General features: G+C 30.7%; 1 protein-coding gene across 3 annotated transcripts in view; it reads left to right on the top strand.

Annotated features, from left to right (window-relative positions):
* Positions 1–1560: 1560 nt before the first annotated feature.
* The window catches only part of LOC126920454 (uncharacterized), a 70073-nt gene continuing 50201 nt past the window's right edge, over positions 1561–21432 (top strand). The window contains exon 1 of one of the 3 annotated variants that reach the window (XM_050730825.1): positions 1561–3789. In XM_050730825.1, the coding sequence (XP_050586782.1) occupies positions 3711–3789 (79 nt within the window). In that variant the 5' untranslated portion in view covers positions 1561–3710. The remainder of the gene's footprint in view (positions 3790–21432) is intronic. The other 2 variants (XM_050730826.1, XM_050730829.1) reach the window with 2 other exon arrangements.

Here is a 21432-nt window from a genome sequence, read left to right as displayed (position 1 = left end):
TCAATTTTCACTTAAAAAATTTTGTTAGCTCAATAACAGCATTTTCATGAAAATGAAAGCTATAATAAGCCCGTGTCAGTATACATATAGATCATTCCATAGGAATACTGTATTAATATAATATATAAATAATGATGTATTATAAATTAATATATATAACAGACAAACAAAAGATTTTTTTACAGCTTCTTTCTTTGATTAATTAAGAGTTTATTGTGCATTGTATATTAAAGAAAATCCCCCTTTTCCTGCTCCATTTTCCCTGCGGTAGTAATATACTTTGCAAGCCAGTCATAATTCGTAACTCGTGACATTTGTGTATTTTATGTCAGATGACAACAAGTGGAGATTTTCAGTATGTATATATTAATCGTGAAACAACGTCGCTAATTACTGGTTTAAATCGTTCCACGATGATTCACAATCTTCTCGATCATAATTGCATCCAATCACTACGCGATACTAACATGAGTACATAATATGATCTTTTGTTCTTTTTGTTTCCTCCGAAGTCAACTAATTGCAAAAATCATTCCATGTCAAATCGATCGCTTTAATACTCGATGCCTGAGATTTTCTTTAAGGCGGAGCATGTTGTAGCTTATATCATATGATTAAAGTTATCAGTTTTTGGTGACTTTTACGAAAGCCACCAGCATAAAAGAATTTTTATACCCGTAATTATTACACGTAAAACATTCCTTTCTTTTTAATTACAATTACAAAAGATTATTCTTCAAAAGATTATTCGACTCATTTTACGAAGCTAAGAAAAATACTTTTACTTTACAATGTTGATCCCTGATTCGCCTCTAAACGCTCTGTTAAAAAATTTGAAAAAAATATTTTCATATTCGTGGACTTTTTTTTCCTTACGAATTACGCTATCTTGCTTTTTAATCACACTTCGAAATTGTAGTCATAACAGACAGAGATAGCGTATAACGATTCGAGTAAGCGCAAACACTCGTCTACGATAAACTCGGAAAAATCGAATGTCCTTTAGCGAATAGTTTAAAAAAACAAGATCCAAGCTACGCTCACAATCGGGCGAATATTTTCAGCCTTTTTTTCCGTTCTATCCTTTTCACCTTTGATATATGTTCTATAGTATTAGTCTATTCCATCAATCTACCGAAACCTTCAAAGAAACGTTTGTCGACACAGCACTGACATTATCGATATTCTTATACGAAGTCTCGTAACTTTGAAAGTTTCGAATATCTAAACTGAATAGTAATCGACTAATTCGAACATTAAAATAATTTGACTATTTTAGCAAGCTCGAGAGAATTCAATCTAGTCGAACGATTTCGACAGTTTAAACGTCCGAATAATATAATAGGTCGAAGTTAGATTGTTAAAACAATAAATTTTATTACAAGACGCAAGAACAGAGGTTACCTTGTGCCTCTCCACTGTACGTTCTTGAAGGTTTAGCCCCCACCTTCACGATCCCCACTCGAATATACTTTTAGTTTCCCACCAAACTATACACCTGTCGTTACAGGTAAGAAGGAGCAGTGGTTTCTGTCACTTACGTTGAATCCGGCTTAATGGATGTAGGGTAGTGTTGATTTGCAAAGTTTCTGTCACACATGTGTCAAGTTTTGTTATTCGAAAATTACAATAGTTGTTTACCACGTGGTTCGTCATCGTTCAGGCATCTTTCTATAAGTGAATTTCAAGCTGCTTTTGTGAAAATACTTATCATTTGAATGAACAGCAGAGAGAAAAAGGACTCATGTTCCTTTATTTTCTCGTCCTTCGTAGTTGTTTTTGTTGACTCTTCCTTTCGTTGGTAATATGAAAACAATTCTGTGAACCGGCAATCTCTATGATAACTGTTACGGCCAGTGACGAGGAATATGGTGATTTTAAATGCAAATTTCCAGAGATATGGTGCAAGGTATTGTGTTTACAGCTGTTAATATGATTGAAAGGAATAGGATCAATTTAATAATCTTTTAACAATATCGTGTGTTTCTCGAAGAATCGAATGAAGTATTTTATTCTATATTACGATGTGTTATGCGTAGAGACAAGCATCGATGAAAGAAAAATAATGGGAATGGTGTAAAAACCATTTTACGAATCACATTTTCAAGGACGAGATAAAATTATTTCCACCAAATTAAATCCCGTTAATAGTATTACGTCGTATCTTTGAACTACTGTATTCTAATGTTGAACGAATTTTCAAGAGCACTATCAGTACATTTTTATGAAATAAAATTGTTTGCACAGCAGGAAGTCAATCAAAACATTATTGATTTTAATTAAAACCGAGCTATAAATTGAAAACTATCAATAATATGCTATATCACATCTTTTGACTATTGAACTTTAACGTATTCGAGAAATATGTTAGCAACAAGGAAAACTATAAATGGAATTCATTGATATCAACGTTGCAAGGATCGAAGATAAACTGATGGATCGACGAAAGAATTAAAAGTATAATATCGATCAACAGAATTTTCCACGAACAGTGTGATTCTATACTCTTAAAGAAGAATATCGGATAAAACTAGCAAAAGAAATAATCTTTATTATCCAGTTGCATCTTCGTGTTCTTTTGTCGTCGCATATCTTTCGACAGAATATTTTACTCGTAATTGAATACAATCAAACAATCAGGCCGCTATTGTCTAAGAGAAACGTAATTGTTGCTTTACATATAAAACATAGAAGAGATAAAGATGACTTTTGAGGAAAATGTGCGCGCATTTCGAGAAACAACTACGATGTTATCAACGATGCGATATCTTTGCTGGCCATCTGTATCTTCAAGAAGCCGGAAAATCGGAGTTCGTAACTTTGGCTTTACGTAACACAGTCTGCGACGTCTAGACTCTTTCAAGGTTATGCTATGGCCCGCAGGAAGTGCTGTGTTAATGTGCCTGGGATTATAGTATCATAACAAGAGTTCAGATTAACAGTAGGTAGCTTTCTTTGTATCAGTCGCAATACATACTCGGGGAAGTGATTTCCGCATAGATTCAAGAATTACCACAAACCGCCAGAGCGATACATCAATCTACGTATGTTTAATAAAAATAGCGAGTAATAATGAGACACGAATCTGCGATATTACTTATTCTGGTTGAGCTCTAAAGGTCAAGCAAGAACATTGTAAAACATGTGATAGAGTTTGTTAAAAGAAAATTTGTATTCGTTAGGCCGTTGCACATCCTGTGAAAACAAGCATTCAAGTCTACTTCATTTTGTGCACGTTAAACACATTATGCATGTTAAATAAATGAAAGAAGAATTCCTATTCCGCGCGTGTAGGTATGTATGATTTATGCGCGTTCCACGTTTTCACGTGTAAAATAATTGACGCGGCAAATATTCTAGTTACACGTGGAATTTGTAACACGGGAGATTACATTGTAATCTGTTATTTTCATTGAATCACTAGTCGATTAAAATCGGAACATCTCAACCGTTGCAAAACAGTATAACTCTTATTGAAAACATTCCTAACGTTTTAAACGAAGAAAGTAATTGTTATTAGGAAAGAAGTGATTAAAGGAAGTGAAAAAGGATATGTGATAAAGAATCTCGTGGGCAATTGTGAGTTATTGACGTCAAAGATATTATCGCTAGATATCGAAAACAAGAAGTTAGAAGGGACAGTGACGATTATTTGTTCCCCAAGTGCCAGAATACGGATCTACAATTATTCAACATCTGATAGTACAGCGATGAGCGTCAAAATCGTCGTGAGTGTGACGGAGATTGCAGACATGAGTTCTAAGGATCGTTACGTGATCGAAGGGGTAGGTAAGTCTGTATCCAAAATGATCACCATTATCTTTATTAAATATTCTTTTAATAATATTAATTGCTTAAACAGATTATGTGTTTTATGAGTTTAATATATGAGCATAATTATAAACGCAATATTTCATGCCTACACTCGGATGTAGATTCGGGTTAGTTATGTTACGCTAATTATCATAATTATTTTTAAATGATAATTGAAGAATAGATTCGGCAATTTAATCTTGTAAAAATAGTCTGCACAAGAAATTAAAAAAATAAAATTTCTCTTTTATGTTTAACAACGATATTTCAAAATCTAAAAATAATATGCTTGTAGATATTTCTTCTCTGTATTTTTAATACTACGACACAATACATGAACTTTTTAAATTTGTTATCCTTTGTTATACGTTGTTTTATAAATATGACGATTATCTTTCGTTAACACGATTCAATAGATATATCAACATTAATTGATATGTTTATTTACATTTTCAGAACATAAATTCTCGTCTATGAAATATTTTGTGTTCTTTTCTTATCTCGAGACGATTATTTTGTAATACTTCTGTCGCTCTTTTTTTATATAATTTGTTTGTAATGATTAATGTGAAGTAGTAACGTATTTCAAGTATTTGCGTCGAATATTACATCGTTAACTTACCGCCCTGCGTTTAGGTCACTGGAAAATTTCGGCATTCAATTATAGCACTGGAAAATGCTGTGTATCTATGTATCTTTGAAGATTTTTATGTCAGACAAAATTAATAAAAGGAACATACTTTATTGTTTAAATACAAATGTTCTAGATCGAATAATGTTTTCACCTATTTCTCTCACAATGATTTCCTCAGTTGAGAAAAATTTTCTCAGTGAATAATTTCCTCCAATTTTGTTTTTATTTGCAAAAAACGTAACAATGAATCACCTGATATCATTAAGCGTACTAGTTTATATAAGAAACAGAATTACTTGGAAGATATTTGTAATATTCCTTATTTTAAACCAGAGTTTCTAATTAGTTTAATACCGTAGTATCTATACATACGTAAAAACCAGAAATATGGCTATCGGCAGTTTTCAAGTTTAAACTTAATTACTAAATCATATCTGTTTTCCATTCGATTATTCTATGCAAATTATATGGTCTCGTTGTAAAATGGACAAAATTTAGCTTATCTAAATTATTGTTGATAAAGTAGCATGTTATTTCTGCCATAACAAAATACTTTTCATGGTTGCTAAGAACACTTAAATGTCTAAAAGTCTGTCCAAGGTAATAAATTCGTTATTGTTCGCTTTTAGAAAAAATCCAATTATATCTGCCTTAGAACATTTGAGTTATAAATGAATTTAATGGCAGTATCAATCATTTGGAAATACTAATGGTCAGGCGATGACTATTATATTATATAAAATATTAGGTTCTCCGGAAATTTTCTTTCGTTTCATAAGGTGATAATAGATGAACAACAATTTCTGTTTTATATTATTTTATTGAATTAGGTGTGACCCATTTCGTTCTATTTCTATTACTATGTTCATGCATAATTCAATAAACTAATATAAAACAAAAAATATTGTGCGTCTATTATTTCCTTACAAAACGAAAGAAACATTTCGGACAACCTAATAAAATCTAAGAAAAACGTACAGTCAGTGTCAGAAATCTTCGTACATTCTCTAAGAAGGTCATTTTCATTTAAATTGAACATACATATATGTATAACGTCGTATAATAAGATATTTATTTACACATATAAAACAATGATAAAATAGCTCTTATAACTCTGCAGTGTAATTTCATTTTAGCATTTTGTTTTGATAAAAATGACCTTTTTATGGAGTGTAGGAACATTTTTATGGGTGTTTGTGTATGAACAAAAAACTACGGGTTTCGTATAAATCATTTTTTTTATAACCATTTACGTCAAGAAATGCAGAACATGCACATGACAGCAACATTTTGCATAATTAATGGTAACCTGGACAATTTTTTAATGTCGTCAATGGCCTTTTATTTGCCTTGCAAGCAATGGTAATCGCTGGTTGCGCGTGACTTGCGCGTGATTATGGACTTGTCCCTAAGGCGGTTAAATTCAATGATTAGGGTGATGTACGCAATTGGTACAATCGACAATTTGTTGCAGTGCTTATGGTGTCAAACTTTTGAAATATCGACTTACCACGCTGTTGTCAAAGAGTCGTACAGTTTGAGTGATCTAAGAATGATGAATATACCATGGGTATTATAGAGCTTAACTGGGACTTGCTTATTACAGTGTTTAACCGATCTTGCTGCGTAGAATCAGCGATGAAGTTATGTAACGGTCTTCTAAAAGAATGTGCCCCCAATTCATGCCACTTTCGTGCTCGAAAATTGGGCTGAAAACGCGGATTGCAAAGTAAACGTGCCTGCTTTTCATATAAGAAATCAGTTGTCCTGAACAATTGAATGAACCCATAACGTACTCGAAAAATTCAACGAAGTTTGGATAACTGCTGTCGAATATTTCATTTTCTAACGATAAAGCATAGAATTAAAAAGTAAGAAAAGTAATAAATCAACAAATCAAATAGAAAACTGTGATTCTGTGAATTGTTAATTACAAAAAGAATAATTTGCATATTCAACGGTTTCATTCGATCTGCTTGTACATTTCTCCATTTAGAAATTTTTAGTAGGAAAATTTAATTTTGAAAAAATCGTAGACATTCGTGGCTGTCACTTATTGTTGGCTATCATCTGGCTGTTGTCTACATTTTATGGGGTTGTTTGATGAAGGCCAAGTATACTATATGGTGATGTGGCGTTCAACGATAATTACAATGTTCAATGTACTGCAATTTAGGTATACTGACGTGTCAGGGTCATTTTTCGAGCAGCAATCGAGGGAAATCGTTTCCCTTGATGCGTACTTGAATGTTTTGCCTCGTAAAATTACTTGCAAGATTGAAATTTAAGAAGCTTAAAGATAATTCTCTTAAGCCATTATCCTGCTAATGTAATAAAAAACACTCTAGCAGGGATTATATTAGGCTATTTAAGGGGGTATTCTAGTCTAGAGGCATGAATTTCAGGCAGTTTTTGAAGCTCTGTACAAACGAAACAAAAAATATTATTACTATCCATCTTTTTATCATTTGCTTATTGATATTTTAAGATTACATAAAAAATTAACCGAAAAAAACCCAAAATTCACAAGGTTATGAGCTGGCAATGTGAGGAGCCCCAAGAAAGGGAGTCCTGGCGTGCATGATTTCTATCCTTCTGGTCATGTGAAGTAAAAAAGCCGAACGGATTCTTAATTAGTATAGATGCGGCTATAGCATGAACCTTGAAAAAGTCAAAAAAATATTTTTTCATAAAACGGTGGCCGTTTGAAGAAAAATTTTCCTTTTTGGCATGTTTTTTGGCAATTACGAATTTTTTAAAAATAGTAAAATTAAAAATTTTGATCTGAGCGTGGTTGAGGCGATAAAGGAATGTATAAAGAACATCCACACCAAATTTCAAATAAATGGGTTTATTAGAACTTGAGATATCGTGCACGGCAACTCGAAAAATGTAGTTTCGAGAAAAACGCGTTTAAAGTTTTGAAACAAGTTTCCGAAAATTTTACTCATAGAATGGTACAGCATATTTACATATTTTTAATCGGCGATTCCTGCTCTATACAAGAAACCTTCCTCTACTTCAAAATGTTCATTCTTCGAAGTTCTTTTATGGAGACGAGCAGTCCTGGCTTCCTTTGATGCCTCTGAAGCTCGGAGTTCAGAGCTCTCGATGCGAACTTCTCGCCTGACTGTGATCACACGAGCTTCTGGGCCAATCGTGATTCCCATGACACTTAAGATTTTTAGTATGGGTATAAAACCTTTATTAAAAATACATACTGCGAGGAAAGTGGAAATTTGAATTGTCTGCGTTCCTGCGTGGGTATGCTTCGGAGCAAAAGTCCATGTTAACGAATTTTGCCATTCATTATTATTCTGGGTTTCAGAACCCAAACATTGTTCCAACAAATTACAAATACATTAAAAAATAAAATACAATATAAAATACAATAAAGATTTTATGAAGGTATTCATACGCAGGTACTCGGGCAGCATCTACCGTCTACTGTTTATTTGTTCCGGTCGGACCGGAGTAGATGCCGCGTCATAAAATTAGCTGTAATTCATAAAATAATTGAAATTTTGAAAAACTCTTTTAAGGGTATATTCTTGAATGTCTAAACTTTGGAAATATGAAAAAGAAAAATTCTTTTCAAATTTGTAGACTGGAATACCCCCTTAAGATTATCCTATGTCCACAAATACTTTGAACAGAAGCATTGAAAAAGTTTCTGATTCAATTCTTTAATAATATTTCTCGAAATATTTTCATTTTGTTTTACGGTTAAAGATCAATTCGAAATCAATAATATCTTGTTAAAATTCAGTGGTTCTAATTTAATAAGGTATAACGATGATATTGAATCGATTTTCAATTTATTAAAATTCAATGATTCGAATTTAATGAGGTATAATGATATTGAATTGATCTCGAATTGATCTACGATGTTGCGGTTAAAAAGAAGAAGTACGCAAAAAAAAAAAAGAAAAAAGAAAGATAGGCAAAAATCGATATGTATTCACTCAGGTCTTATCAAATACAATGCATTTCCACAGAAACACATTTTGGTAAGATCAATAAATAACAAGTTATTCTAGGTGGCAGACCTTGTTGACTCACTCTGCGTAAATATCTCGTAAATCATGAATTTTTCGATTATGTTAGATGTTCGTATACAAAAATTTGAAAGAACTGATTTATGTAAAATGTACGTTTGATGGATGAAGATCAAACTTTTCCTTAGCTTCTGACTGTTGCAAATCATCTATATATGGTATGAAAATACTATTTCATTAATATAAATAATATTATGTAAATAGCGTTATAAATAACATGATATAAATAAAATTATTTACACAATATCAATATTATTCGTATTATATCGCTTAAATACATAATATGTAAAACTACATACACGTTGTTCAAGCGTAGTAAGTGTTGATCTTCGATGAGAAACGCATTGAACGTAAGTACGTTTCCACGCGGAAGATTTTTTGGTGAGTGAAGGTCCTCGAATGCTACTTTTTCTTTTTATCGAATCGAACGTTATACGTGTGTACCGAGACGTTTCCATTCGGGCCAAACCAGTTCCGGTAGGATATTATACATCGCGTGTTCCACGTAATTGCAAAATACTGCCTGCTTTATAGAATACCAACAATAATTACGAAATTTATTATTTCACAGGAAGGACAAATTTTTTGTAAGCCATTTCATTAAATTTCTTAATTTAATTTCCAAATTTCTACCGGTTTCAGAATTCGGCTAAATCCAAATGGAAAGCCAATATTAAAGACAAAATAAAAGAAAGTTATAGCATAAACTAGAAAATGATATAGCTGCGTAATTATTGCATGCTTGATTCTGCAAAGTGTACGATGTATTTTACTTTTGTTTATTAATGCAAACACAATAAGAAATATCATCGTGATACAACGATTTTGATGAAATATTGCAGATTCATAGTGTAGCTGAAAATAATTAACACGTGTCTTTTTTATCGGCAATTGTCTGCGTTTAAAAGATGAGAAGAACGGTCGGAAAATTCAGGCATTCGGGGAAGTGGTGTTCTCTGAAAGCAGCTATGATAGACATTTTACTCGCTTGATTTACGTTATATACTTCAATTTCTTAACAAGGCTAGGAAGTATTATGACTACGTTGAAAAAAGGAAATCCTCGTGGTACAGGAAGTCTGGTTACAGTTCATTGGAGGTTACTTACTCCTAAGTATCTCGTTGATCAATTTCTTAAGCTATGAAGGATTAGCAAAGAGATATCGCAAGTTTGCAAGGCAGAAAAGGCGGCCAAACTGTGACACAACATTAGGTTGAAAATTGAAGGACTGTTTCAATATATAATATGTAAGTCATGTAAAATAAGAAGTTTACGTCGATAACTACTTGAATTTTTATATCAATGACTTGACTGATGCGAGCAAGTATAGAAACATCAAAGCATATTTTACATCAAGTAAATAAAAATACAACTACGCGTACTCAACTTGTGCAAAATTACAGAATTATTAAATTCTTGACCAAGTATTGTCGACATTCAAACTGTTGTAAACTTCGTGAAAAAAAAATCGCATGACAATCTGTCTGGTCTCATTTTAAGGTTTGAAGCTTACTCTGATGTTTTTATATCGTATAACGAGCGGGAAAGTGAAGGTACTTTTCTTTTTCGAAAATTTGACATTTTCAAACGATTGTACGGAGTTTGCAAAATTTTCTTCGGGATTCGCTTTAAAATGCCTTCGTAAAGCAGAGTCTGCCCTTTACGATGACCTTAAAAAACTTGATGTACGATTTCTTTTTCGCCATTTTATCGCACTTTAAATGAAAAGTCGAGCTGCCGGCATTGGAGTAATAATCCAAGGTACACCTCGAGGAGGTTGCACGGTCAGACTTGTTCCTTGTGTGTAGCGTATTTAATGCGTGTGTTAACCGTGTAACGTGTGTATAATGCGTAAGCTTAGGCTGCGTTAGGGTGTTTGTTTAATGTGCGTATTGTGTATGTTTAATGCGTGTATAGTATAAAGAGGATTCCACGTTCGATTCTGTCAGAGTCTTCGGGCTCGTCAGGTTCTTGTTAAATGCACTAAATACACAATAAACACACGTGTAGAAACACGAGATACAAATCCGACTGTGCAAAAATGTATAAAGTATTCAAAGTAGAGTACCTATTATAATATTTAATAAATCGAAAAAATGTCGACTTGCATGTAATTTGCATTAAACATCCCTTTATTTTACTTTACGTTATTTTGCTTTAACTATTTTATATATTTTTGCGTATTGCGTACATTGTGTACACGTTTGTACCATTATAAATTTCTGCAAATGGAAACATCCGCGATCTCCTAACGAGGAATTAGTAGGATTATAGGAATCCGAAAGAGTATTTATAGTCAAGTAAATAACAGTTCGGATTGATCAGAAAAATAAATAGCAATGATGTTTCAAAGTACGTCTAGTGCGTGTCTAATGCAGACAAGAATCCTTGTCCTATTCTGTCAGAGTCCTCAGGTTCTTGCTAAACGTACTAAACACGCACACATGAGATACAAGTCGGACCGTGCAGCTTGCTCGTGGTGTATCTTGGATTATTCTAATGCCGGTGACACTTTTTTCCTTCAGAGTTCAATAAAACTATTGCAAAAGCGGTATAACAAACGAAAAAGTATCTTCACCTCTGCGGTCATAGAGAAAAATGAACGCAGTATTTCAAAAGAGGAAGTCTTGCACTTTAAAATAAGGCATATTGTTACATGATATTTTTTCAAGAATTTATAACAGTTCGAATATCGACAATTTTCCAGGGAAAATCTTTAATGGCTAATTACATATATTGCACAGCCTATTACATATAATAGTCGATGCGAGTGCATACAGTCAATGAACAAAAAGCATGATCGTTTTAGTCAAGCTTATTTAAGTTTAAGTAACTCGAAGTAAATGACTCGACTAATAAAAATGAACGTAGGTATTTCAAAGGATACTTTAAGTCAAGTAAAATAAGATTATACTCAATGTGTAATTTCAATTTGATTGTGATATATAATCTATTATTATGCTTGACGCGATTTTAAACAATCAATTAAAAAACAAAGAAAACTGCATATTAATAGAGTGATGTCAAATCTATTTGAGTACAAATGATTTATTTGTTCATCATTCCTTTATTTATTTATCACTCAGCGAGTGATTTGACTAATGAATAGATTGCGGATGTTTATACAATTGCATATTTTTACGAACATACCTAAAGAAATGGAAGATAGAAATTTTAATTAGTAAAGACTATAAATAAAACTTCATTAGTCGCTAAAGATGCAAAAATGTGTAAAGTATCCAAAGTAGAATATCTATTATAATATTTGATAAATTCTTTACATTACTTTACTTTAACTATTTCATATATTTTTGCATATTGCCTACATTGCGTACGCGCTTGTACCATTATATATTTCCACAAATGTAAATACCCGCAATTTATTAATAGGAAAATAGGAACCTTTATATTTATAGTTAAGCAAATAACAGTTTGCGTTGGATAAGAAAATAAATTGCAATGACGTTTCCTGCTCTGAATTACATTCGGAAATCAAACGAGAAATCTTCGTTCACTCTAATTATAAATAGAAACAGTCAGTAATGATATTTTCCGGATGATTCATCCTTTGTTTGCAGTTGTAATTTTTCAAATGGTTTCTTCTTATGTAATATTAAGTGGAATATACGCTTTAATCCGTGTGGATGAGCGAATATTAACGGATTCTATAAAACAACGATGTAACTTTTCCAATCTATTGACGTTACTAAAAGTTCAATTCATCGTGATAGATGATATTTCGCGAATAGGCAATAACTAATTACGTAGAAGTCGTTACGTTGACGTAAATTTCTTGCGTTGATACAACGAACAGTTTAATACGTGATAAACCATGGCAGGGCTATTTGGAAGCTATGAGAACTGGCTTATTATTCTTAAATTGTTAGGTCTCATGTACCTACCTTATGTACGTGTAAGTTCGTACGTAATCTTATTAGCTAATCACGTGCACAATTCGTGCACAACGATCATGAGAGTAATTATGACTGTTGACTTCACATCTTGCATATTTTGTTTCACATGTACCATGAATACGATTTACGTGTCTGTTGAAAAATAAGACTAATGATTCGAAAACGTTGTACGTGCATTGTAAAAGTGATCTTGATTAGTCGATTTTCATAAATTACCAATATTTTACACGTTCGCGAAAGAAAATGCAGGGAGGAAACTATTCGTATTTTTTCAACGTTCAAGCAACTAATAAGCATAGACAATTTTAATATGAATTAAATAACGTTTAGTATGTTCTATAAAATTTCTATAAATTCACGAGAGTAATAAAGATTTCATAAAGGAAAGTGAGATTATTGTGGTTTTTTTGTAATTACAGATTCGTTCCAATAATTCAATTATTTGTCAATCGTGATGTTATCGTGATGTATTCTCCTTATAGCTTTATTTTTCTATTTTTACGTGACAACGTGTGTCATATATTCGTGTCATATATTCTATAGATATCGAATAGCATCGAAGAGACACTATACTTTGTGAACTTCAAATTTATATTGATAATTGTTTAATATATATAAACCTCGATAAACAAAAAAGGTTTATACATGTCAAAGAAACAAATACATAAAACGCGATATTTGACTTCTTTTTTGACATTTTTCCCACGCTTTGTTGGCTATCTTTTGATTAAAGTACATATTTTAAACGGGAGTTACTGAGAAATGTCAACCGCCAAAGCACGAGGTATTATATTCTCTAATTACCCAGATAAGAAAAGCAAATATGATGTGCATAAATTTGATAGACGAATCTTCAATTCAGTACAAAACGAAGTTTGGAAATAAAATAACAATTTTTAATTATTCTTCAATTCTAATGTCGCTGATTCAGAAATTCCATATCAAAATACGGAAGAAGTATTGTTTGCACATTTGCAGAAGAGTTTTCTTTTTGGAATATATTCAATTGTTTCATGCATATCCACGGGAAAAGAGATAATAATCTTGTAACTTCGAAAATAAATGAAACCATTCATAATACTATGTCTATTGTAAAAACAATGGTATTTAAATCATCATTCTCTTTGTTTCCCGAGACACTAATGGACATAGTCACCCAGAAAAATCATTGTATACCTTATAGAAAGAATATCTTTATTTAGGAATATAATAATAGTTTTGTAACAGTCGTTAGTACCGATATTGTTTGCATTCGATTTGATACTTTTGGTAAAATCATTATTGAGTATTTGTGTCTTTCCTAAAAAATGTTAAAATCATTTTTCAAGAGTTGGGTATTTATCTTACCAAATGACATTGGGAGACTTTTCACTGACTCAACAGAGTAATTTACATGTTAATGCGACTCTATACCAGGCAATATAAATTGAGCAATACAATCCGATAATCTTACAGCTTTAGATACATAGCAGAATGATTAGATACATGTAGAATGTTCGTGTATAATCTACTGAGGATTTCGGCGAGATAAGATAACCGGGGAAAATAATTAGGTTTTATGAAGTATAGTTTTTTATGTATATGAACAATAAAGATTAATTACACAGTCATTAATCTTGTGTAAGACGTTTAAATTACTATTTATTGGTATGCATATTTTATAACTGAAATTGAAAATGTTTAGAAACACTAATTAAATAGACAACCTATCAAAATACATCAAATAAAGTACTTGTATTAATATCTGTTATATAGCTACAATACTAATTGCTGAGTTATTTGATAATTATATAGGATTTCGAATATACATCGAAATATAGAAAGAGATAAATATTATAATATAATAATTATTATAATATAATAATAAATAAAATATTATAATATAAAATATATATAATATAAAATTATAAATATAAAGAGATAAATTAGTTTTATTACTATGATACTTAACAGACAGAATAAAAGATAGTCATAGGTTTATGAGGTGACTATAAAAGCTTATTTATATAATTTCGCAATACTTTTAAGACGAAGATCAGATCGTTCGGCTTAATTTTAATGTTATTGAGAAGATAACGATTTATATTACCTCCATAAATTTTAAATAAACAGAAATTTAACTCATTGTTACACCTGTATCTTATTGTTTATATAACAAATATTTATTAATATGTTTTTATGGTAATAAGCTCCTATTTCTTTTATTTCCACATATATTTTAATAAAATTCATTTCGAATAGGAGAAAGAATTATTTGACTGAATTGGATCGTTAAATAATATAATATTTATTGTTAATTGATATAATATAATAATAATAAATATAAATTGATAAATTAGGAATATACGTGTATAATTTTCTCAGAGGCCAAACTGGTCAAATCCATGTTTCGTTTCCCCGATTTCATTACCAATGTACGTACATGATTAATGTTTAATTGTTAAAAAATAAATGACTTACTTCCACAAGTTCATTTATCCCAAAGAGGTCATACAAATCATAATAAACAAGATAAATTTTGAAAAATAATCATCACCTTTTTCTATTTCTTAACCTTGAGGTTGTCAATGTGTGTCTTCTGAGTGGTTCATATATCAGATACATGATACGATGATCTTTCAATTTACAATTTTAATTTCTTATAAAACCGGTCGTGCAGTACAATTAATTTTAGAATTTATGAGAAGTTCCCATTTTTTGGAAAAAATTCAAACATAACATGAATATACTACGCGAGACTAATTTAATTCTATCTTACGACACTTTTGTTTATCCTATCCAACTGTTTCAAAACTATTGCCAGTCATGTGAAACATAATGTATATTCATAACATATGTTTGATACATCTTATTATTTTTCCTTGCTGTTTACTCGATACATGATTAATGCATAACATTCCATACGCATATTATGTACATTACATAGTATGTACATAAGATCTATGATCAAAATCCATATCCGTTCAATCTTTATTTTAACTTAATAACTCAGATAACTTATCAGAGTTATTTTATTTTTGTTATCAGTCATTTGAGTTATTCTCTTAGACATATTAACATTAAAACTGGCATCGTTAAACATCCTTTTTATAATAGTATCTATTATTAATCGGGACGAAAGAATTTTGCAAGGAAGAATGAAATTACAAAAATCTATACTTTCCATATTATGCGAACTATTTATTGAATTATTTATCTTTTGTAAGAAACATATTTTCTGTGGTCCTACGCGTTGAAATTTCTAGCCCGCCAGCAAAATAATAGTTGCGTTTTGGTTTAATAAAATTTTGTCTTGACTATTATGGAACGCATTACGATAAATTCGTACATCTTTTAATTTTAATGTTTTTTGAACACTCAAACTTACAAATTATTAGATCAAACTTTCAAGCTTCTAAATTTTCAAATCTTTAAGCTTTTAAATTTTTTATTTTGTATTGTGCACATCGCAATAAAGCTTATATTCTTCCATCGAATTACACAATGAATTATGAATTTACGTCAGATATTAAGAGAAATGTAAAAAAGAATGTAAAGAAATGTATTTAACTTAGAGTTTAAACAAAATACAGATAAAATTCGCTGTCTCTCGCTTTTCCCCTAATTTATTCCTAACCACATCCCGAAATTTTTTCCTAACCAGGAAAAAATTTCTGTTTCACTTTTTTTACTCGATTGCTACTCATATGCATGTTTCATATTTTTACTATCTATTAGATATACATTACTCGAAAGCACAAAGTACGCTTATACGTACATTTATTTTTTGCGTTACAAAGAAAATCGGCGGATACACTTGAAAATAAGAAATTTTATACCAAAAGAAATGTTTTATAGCCCAGTTCTATTAAATCTATTATCGGTGATACGCCTTGATAACTATTATCAACCTACTGATCTGATTCTTCAATATCGTAAAAGCAATAATCTTACAATTTTTAAACCGAAGTAACCTATTTTCTCTAAGATATTATATACGGAGAAAACCAGAGGAAATGTACTTTTATTTTATAATATTTTGTTTAATATAGATCAATTACTCACAAAGTCATTATAGACGATTAAAGTGGTCAGTTTGGAATGTCTGTGTTTTAGCGAGTTTCTGTTTAATAAAAATAGATAAGATTAAATATTTACTGGAGATAAAAAGTAGATATTGCTCAACAACTTAACTATAACTAAATAGCAAATAATTATTTAACATAGAAAGATGACTAGTATCTGTGGCATATACATGATATTGTATTCAAATCGAACATCTAGATTGTTTTCTGTTATTGAACATATGAAAGAATAATTAAGAGGATCTATATCATGTCATTGAACTGGTCTTCCTACGGACTTAGCAGCGCACATTATAAAGCATCGCATTATAATAACAGATGTTGACATGTAAAGAAATGTAGATGACCTTGGAATAATCTTTAAGACGACCTTGTTATGGAATTTTTCTTATTATCACCAGATGTAAGTCTTAAAATCATATAAAATTCACTTAGTCGCATTTTTTTTTATCTTCGGCTGATATAATTTAGATATTGGATTCGACACATCCTGTAAATACGAAAGAAACTCATTTATACATTATATTGGTAGGAAATCTTGGCCAATCGATCTTCTGTTGATTGATTTGAATTATCTGAATGTGAACTTCTATTATCGGAACGAGTTATCATAGACGAGTGAACTCTTGTTACATTACCGTGGAACTTTATTTATTCGAATTTTATTTATTGAAAAGAAATTTTGGTATAAACTAAAGTTCACAGCATGTAAGCCTTAACTTTCATTCGAAAACTTTATATATACATAAACACAAACATTTTTATCTTTATCTTTATGTACAACAAGACAAAAATTCTTTAAATTCTATAAAAGATTAAACCATAAAGTTTAAAGGTAAATTGTTAGATTAAACTTAAATTATTAGCCGTAAACATTAAGCTATGTAATTTAATTAGATTCTTTTCCTTCTGTTCTGGACAACTTGGTCTCTACTTGTGCCTTTCTGTTTTCTTTCTCTAATTATCCCTTTCATAATTTCTATCTCCAAAGAAATTTTAATTTCGAAATTTGGTGTTCTTTTTGCTTAAATGAACTCCCGCCGATTAATTCAGAATTATTCAGTGATTTCCATCACTGAACTCGTATTGTAGCAATTGCTTTTCATCCTCATGGATTTAGATAAATGGACCGGCAGCGTATATGAACACCATACATGTTTGTTTGTCCATAAATTTAGATAAGTAGATTTTTATTGCAGAGTACATGTTGTAATAGAGTCTAAATATATACGCCTTCTTTTAAAAGCTTCTTAATTCAAATGTAAACTCAAATGCAAACCAAACGCGCAGCATCACCGACGTCATACTCGCAATTCTTCCATAATGTGTGAAACAAGTAAGTAGGAGAATTATGTAGTGTAGGTTTGAACTAAGCGAGACCAATCTCCTTCGAGATACAGATAATCATCCATCACAGAAACCGACGCAAGTTACTGCTACCATCTAAACTAATAACGCACGTTTTATTCAGATCCAGTTCTTGAAACTTGAAAAAAATGCATTGTCATAGATCGAAAGGTGTTCTACATTTCCATAATATTTTTTCGTAATCGAACGTAACATGACTTGCGGCGACAGCAATGCCGAGAAATAGATGAACTCTACGATGGAAATTTATTGTTAACCTGTTTTACGTCGTAAATTAATATTCCTAGGCTTTCGTATTTTATTCTGATTACAACATGCAATTTATATAGCAAAAATTTAGCGATTCCTGGCACACACAAGTTACAGCACAACAACTTACACAATGCTAACTCTTTAACACTCGAACTACCAAACCCGTCAAAATGATTTTGTTTCTTTATAATTACTGAAAACATATAGGTATTTTTCCAAAACTAATATTGATCTTTACTGAAATAGAGGCATGATTATGTGGCTCCATTCATTTTAATTAATATCGTTCGAATTATAATGACCGGCATATAGAATATTTAAATACATACAACAGATTCATAGTTCTACTGTTAACTTATATACAGATTTTATACGGGATTTGAAATATACGAAAGAATGTCTATCGATCTTTTGTGTAGAACAAGCTTTGGTATGTTTAGCGTTGCGATGAAAATTACGCGTTATTGTATCATGTAAAAAATTCCACCGCAAAATATAGTAGTAGTTTCGTCGTTCTGACGATGGTTTTAGTATACAGCTATTTCAAACATCTGTTCGAATAAATACCACGATTTAAAAGATCGTAGATCGTTTCTAGAAGTAGAATTATTCTAAGCATCGATTACATATGGAAAAAATGGACAATAAAAACGAATAAAGATAAATGGAATGAAACAACGTTGAAAGCAGATTCTAGAATTAAACTGTTTACCAGATTTCTATCGCAATGATTAATGAGTTATTTTGCGTCCTCGTTAAAAATATTGACGTTTCTACCTCCCGCGAAGGTCTCTCGCATTGATAATCCTTAACGGTGACTACATATGTTTACCATTATTTACACAATTCCGAAGAGTTTATCAATAAATTGCTCTTGTATGGAGAACATTTAATCTGACTCAATGGTTCAGTTATTTAAGAATGAATCTAATGAGAAAATTCCAAGACTATTAAGACTACAAATGTAAGGAAAACCTGTGATATGTATTATTACACACAATATTTTTACTTTTTCTCACAATTTATTTTATACCTAGGTTATAGCAATTAATTTGGCAATATGCTTTAAATAATGTATATAAAATATTATATAAAATGAGTATATAGAAATAAGTCATGACTGAAATATAATTAAATATATAGTTTAAAAATCCTAGGAAACTATAACACAGCTAATAATAATTTACATCGAATTTAAAGAACGTAATTTATCTAGTTACAGATTCGTTCTACTATCCAATTGTAAAGAGAGAAATTGGTTGTTTCGTATTTTTCAATTGTACTAATGGAGATTCAATACGATTACAATATACGTGCATAGAAATTATCTTGTTCATTATTGCTTTAGAAAAATATGTTTAATTGTTAAACATGATTAGATACAATAATTGTATTGCAATGGTATTCTTTTTCCTATACATATCGTGTACTGATAACTATTCATAGTAGATTATATTTTGATAAATTAAACGATTGTTCGCTTTGATTTTATAGATCATTATAACTTGATAAATGAGTCGAATGTTTACAGAACTCTTGACTTTCGGAATATTGAGATATTTTTCAATCTGCACCGTTTGTCACACTAACGAACAAAGATAATAACGTTAACCTATGATAATAAATTTCCTTGGTGATAAAAAAATTATAGAACACGAAAAAAACTGTCTAATGTATCTAATTGCCAGGATTTATTTCTGTTCTGCTTCTTCTTTTTCCTCATCTAACAAAATATTTTAGCACATTGTTCCAACTGAGTCAATACGTTGTGTATCCAATATATCATTCGAACTGCGATCGTTACCAAAATAACATTTTCTAATTTGTTCAGTATATATCAAACAAATTTATATAGAAAACAGCATACAAGCGAAAAATTCTTTGCACTAATTCGCATACGAGAATTCTGTTATAATTATTATAAAATTATTTTTTATAATTTCCTCCTTCAAACTATTACTTTATTATGGTAACTTAAAATATCTAAAAATATATTGTTGATTATTTTTTTTAATCACGTATTGTCAACATATTATATGGTCGCAATGAACGATACAAATTTTCTATAGTCACGACGAATGATTTTGAAATGTATCGGTTAAACTTGATCGTGGCGAAAGTTTTTTCTACGTTGCTTAACTTACATTACATTACATACATTATAAACGACTTCAATAATTCTGATATTTTATATGAAAAGTAATAAAAGCAGGCACGCAAGGCTCAGGATGGTACAATTTTACTGACTTGAATTGCTCTTGGTATGTATGTAACTCGCCTACGTTGATTTAAAGCTTTAGAGGGGAAAAGTGGATTGATTGACCATACTGACCTTGGACGTGTTGGCAGTTAACGCTAATTTGTTCTAATAGATTAAGTTAAGCAAATTTAGCGAGTAGTAAAAGCTGTCAAGTAATTCTATTATCGCGAAATATATTTCCTCGAAATCGATTTAACAATTTGCCACTTTAAACTAATCTGCGCAGTCTGAAAATATTAAATTAATTGATCGATATATTTCATGATTTTATTCGTGTCCATGAAAATTTCGAATTTTTTTTTTACAAAACCAGATAGTTGGAATCTATGCAAAACTTTACTTTACTCATTTAACCCACCGTAATTATGATTCTTTGAATTCTAAATATACGCAGTAACCGCGCGTAGAATATAACAATAAAATTCATAAACGTGTAATGATAATAATAATAGCCAATCAAAGAAGATTGTTTATATGATCGAATAAAATCATGAAAGTTAGCAGGTAGGAATATTATCGATTAAGATTAAGTATAAAGATAAAGTTTGATTTAATTGAAATTTGTTGTAATCTGCCGAATTAACTGACTTTTGTATGCACATCTCGATTCATCATGTATAATCCGTGATTCATTTCTTGACTTTATAAAAGCCTGATTGAAATTCTTATTTCTTGATTGAGACTCTTACTTCGATTGTATAAGAACAGACTGTTTGAAATTCTTTGTCGTACTTGAAAATGTGAAGATTTTATCAATAAAGTGTCCTAAGTGAAAATTTTGTTGTCATTTATTCTACACATAATACACGTACATAAATGTCTTCACGTTTAATAATTTATACTTTATGATCATTAGGTTATTTAAAAAATTATCTTTACTAATTTTTTTTTCGAAATACATGTCGTTTTACGTCATTTTATCTATGGCGACCTAAGATTTATAAAGCGGAGAGGATAAGTATGCTCGCAAGTTTTCCTTCAGTTTCTCTTAAAATTTTTGCATAGTTTCATTTTCCATTCGCGGGAACGATTTTTGTTATAATTACAAGTAAAATTAAAAAATTTCTTG

The sequence above is a fragment of the Bombus affinis genome, chromosome 9 (genome assembly GCF_024516045.1).
Source record: "Bombus affinis isolate iyBomAffi1 chromosome 9, iyBomAffi1.2, whole genome shotgun sequence".
Classification (NCBI taxonomy): domain Eukaryota; kingdom Metazoa; phylum Arthropoda; class Insecta; order Hymenoptera; family Apidae; genus Bombus; species Bombus affinis.
This window is presented reverse-complemented; position numbering and strand designations above follow the sequence as displayed.